At 37.6% G+C, this 3462-nt stretch overlaps 1 protein-coding gene across 1 annotated transcript; it reads left to right on the top strand.

Moving 5' to 3' along the window:
- The first annotated feature begins 678 nt into the window (after window positions 1-678).
- Window positions 679-1707, top strand: LOC128230718 (uncharacterized protein K02A2.6-like). Its single transcript, XM_052943164.1, has 2 exons — window positions 679-1315; window positions 1490-1707. Exons 1-2 carry the CDS (start codon window positions 679-681, stop codon window positions 1705-1707), a joined length of 855 nt encoding a protein of 284 aa, XP_052799124.1.
- The last annotated feature ends 1755 nt before the right edge of the window (window positions 1708-3462 follow it).

Below are 3462 nucleotides of genomic sequence, written 5' to 3'. Positions count from 1 at the left end.
TTTAATGAGATTAAGAGAAGAATGGCAAACACAGAAACATTGGCATACTTTAAGCCAGGATGTAAGACTAAATTAGTGACAGATGCTAGTAATGTTGGTCTCGGAGCAGTGTTAGTACAAGATCAACATCATGTATACTTGTATGGTGTTGATTTTGAACTTGTTACGGACCACAAACCGCTTGAAGTCATTTACTCTGCAAAGTCCAAACTATCTGCAAGAATCCAGAGATGGATGTTAAGATTGCTGCCATATAGTTTCGTTGTCAGATATGCACCAGGCAAAGCAAACATTGCAGACTTCTTATCTAGGATTAAAGTTGACAAGGATCGCCTTGTACACAAGAGCGAAGACGAGAGTGAAACAGAGGGATTTATTCGGTTTGTTGCAACCAATGCAACTCCAAGTGCGTTGTCTACACGGGAAGTCGAGAGAATTTCAGCTACAGATGAAGAACTGTGTGACTTGTATGAGTCAATTCATACTGATCAGTGGCAAAACTCGATATATATGCCGGTGAGATTCGAACTTAGCACTCTAGGAAAGTTAGTGTTGAGGGGAACGCGTATAGTGGTACCAAAGAAACTGAGAACTAAGTGCATAGAATTGGCACATGAGGGACACTTAGGAATCGTAGGGACTAAACAAAATCTTAGGACTAAAGTGTGATGGCCTAAGATGGATCAAGACGTTGAACGTTTTGTCAAAACGTGCCACGGATGCCAACTAGCCAGTGGATCAAGTAATCCGGAGCCAATGACGCCAACTCCATTGCCAGCTGGGCCTTGGCAGGATGTTGCGATAGATCTGATGGGTCCATTACCTTCAGGAGAATTCATACTTGTGTGTGTGGACTATTATAGTCGATACTATGAAATATACATTATCAAGACTATTACGTCTGAGAAGATAATTGACTGTTTAGAGAAAATGTTTATCATTCATGGACTGCCAGTGACCATAACTAGTGACAATGGTAGACAATTCGTGTCAGATGAGTTTGAGAAGTATTTGTTCGAGAACAATATTGAGCATAGACGAACAACGCCACTTCATCCTAGTGCCAACGGTGAAGTAGAACGGCAAAATCGAACTCTGCTGAAACGTATCAAGATTGCGAATGCCGAAGGGAAGAATTGGAAGATTGAAATCCGAAAGTTTCTCCTAGCTTACCGCACAACACCACACAGTACGACAGGTGTACCACCATCGGAATTGATGTTCAACCGAAAGATCCGAACTAAGTTACCTGAAATTCAGTTTTCGTTGAATGATGGGGAAGTACGAGATAGAGACATGTTCAGGAAAGAGAAAAGTAGGGTATATACAGATACTAAGAGAAGTGCTGAACAGAGAAATATTCAACAAGGACAGAAAGTGTTGTTGAAACAAGACAAAACGAACAAACTGAGCACTAATTATGAACCAGAACCGTATAGAGTTGTGGAGAAGTACGGAAATTAAGTAACACTTGAATCGCCATCTGGAGTAACGCGAGTCAGAAACTCCACACATGTGAAGGAATTCCGGGAACCAGAAGTTGAGACGTCAGAGGTAACCAATGATGATCCACCTGCGTTAAGTCTACCACATGGAGACGCTGATGCTTTCACGGATGTTCCATCTACGCTGTCGGATACTCTACCAACTAGACCACAGCGGGATCGACGTGTACCGGTTAAATTCAAAGACTATGACATGGGCTGATAAAGTTAATTGGTTATTGTGCAAGACATAGAGACTGTTCATTGTTATAATTGTTTAGATTGCCTTAAGTAAGGTCCATTGAAAAATTTATTTGAAATTCTTGTGCTATTCATAATTGTTTTATGAGATTATGTATGATTTTGTTTCATTCTGAATATTATAGTTACATTTAATTGTTTAAAGATGTTTAAGATACATTATGCAGACATTTGCTATAAGAGTTTATTATTGCATTAGTGAGATCTTTAATGATTGTTAAAGAATAATAATCATCGTCAATTGTCTAAAGAAGGGAGGAGTTGTAGCTATAGTATCTAGCAAGGGATATAATTCATGGCACTATAGACTTGATGTAAAACTGTTGTCTGCATCATTATGGATGTATGTTGTCTAGAACCTAAAATATGTAGTTGATTAAAAGTTAAACTGTTTTCGAATTGTACTTCAACGCACCATAACCCAACGCAACAATACATATGTGTACATGCATAAAGAAACATTTGGCGATTAATTTTCCCATATGTGACCTTTAAAACCATATATATAGACATAATCTGAATCCCCAACTACTGACTGGTCAGTAGCTGAACATTCGGGAAGAATCGACTGGAAATGGACGAATATCCGACTGGCGAATATACGAATAAAAGTAAATTAAAACAGTGTTTGTCGCAAAGATACATATGTGTACATGCATAAAGGAACATTTGGCGATTAATTTTCCCATATGTGACCTTTAAAACCATATATATAGGCGTAATCTGAATCCCCAACTACTGACTGGTTTGCAGTTGAACATTCGCGAATAATCGACTGGAAATGTACGAATATCCGACTGGCGAATATACGAATAAAAGTGAATTAAAACAGTGCTTGTCGCAAAGAAACATGTGTACATGTATACAGAAACATTTGGCGATTAATTTTCCCATATGTGACCTTTAAAACCATACATAAAGGCATAAACTGAATCCCCAACTACTGACTGGTTTGCAGTTGAACATTCGCGAATAATCGACTGGAAATGGTCGAATAACCGACTGGCGAATATACGAATAAAAGTGAATTAAAACAGTGTTTATCGAATCCCCAACTGGCAACTAGCAGGTAGTTGAATATTCGAATCCCCAACTGGCAACTGGTAAGTAGTTGATTATTCGAATCCCCAACTACCAACTACCTTCCAACTTTACCGTCATAAATTTGTGTGTGTTTTTATGTGATATTTATATGAGTGCACATTTACTGTAACACTAGAACACTGTGATGTAGCAGAATAGGACAAATTAAAAAAAAAATCATCATATAAACATAATGTATGTAATATAAATATACATTGAGTATGCGAAAATAGAACGATATCTACAGTACCAGGAGGAAAGTGATTTATGCGAGTTATAATCAGCGATCCTTCAAGTTCAAGCTTAAAGCAAGTTGTAAACTCAACTGCTACGTTAAAATGGAGCTACACTATATTGCAAGTATGTGTACCTCCCTATAATATCACTAGCCCAATGTGTATAGATGTTCTACAACGAAATATGTCAAGAAAAGTCCACCTTGAAAATATATGACGTCATATTAATGATATTATAAGATCATGTTTGTATTTGATAATTCTTGCTTTTATATCATATGACTGTGCTTTTTTATGCTCACTGAAGGGAGAAAATATAGTCGCCGCGTTGTCCGTCCTTTGAATATAAATAAAAATGAAAGGAAGTGCAGTGCGCAAAAACTTTAATTATACCTCAC

Source organism: Mya arenaria, chromosome 4 (genome assembly GCF_026914265.1).
Source record: "Mya arenaria isolate MELC-2E11 chromosome 4, ASM2691426v1".
Taxonomy (NCBI): domain Eukaryota; kingdom Metazoa; phylum Mollusca; class Bivalvia; order Myida; family Myidae; genus Mya; species Mya arenaria.
The sequence above is the reverse complement of the archived record's forward strand: the minus strand, read 5'-3'. Positions and strand labels throughout refer to the sequence as shown.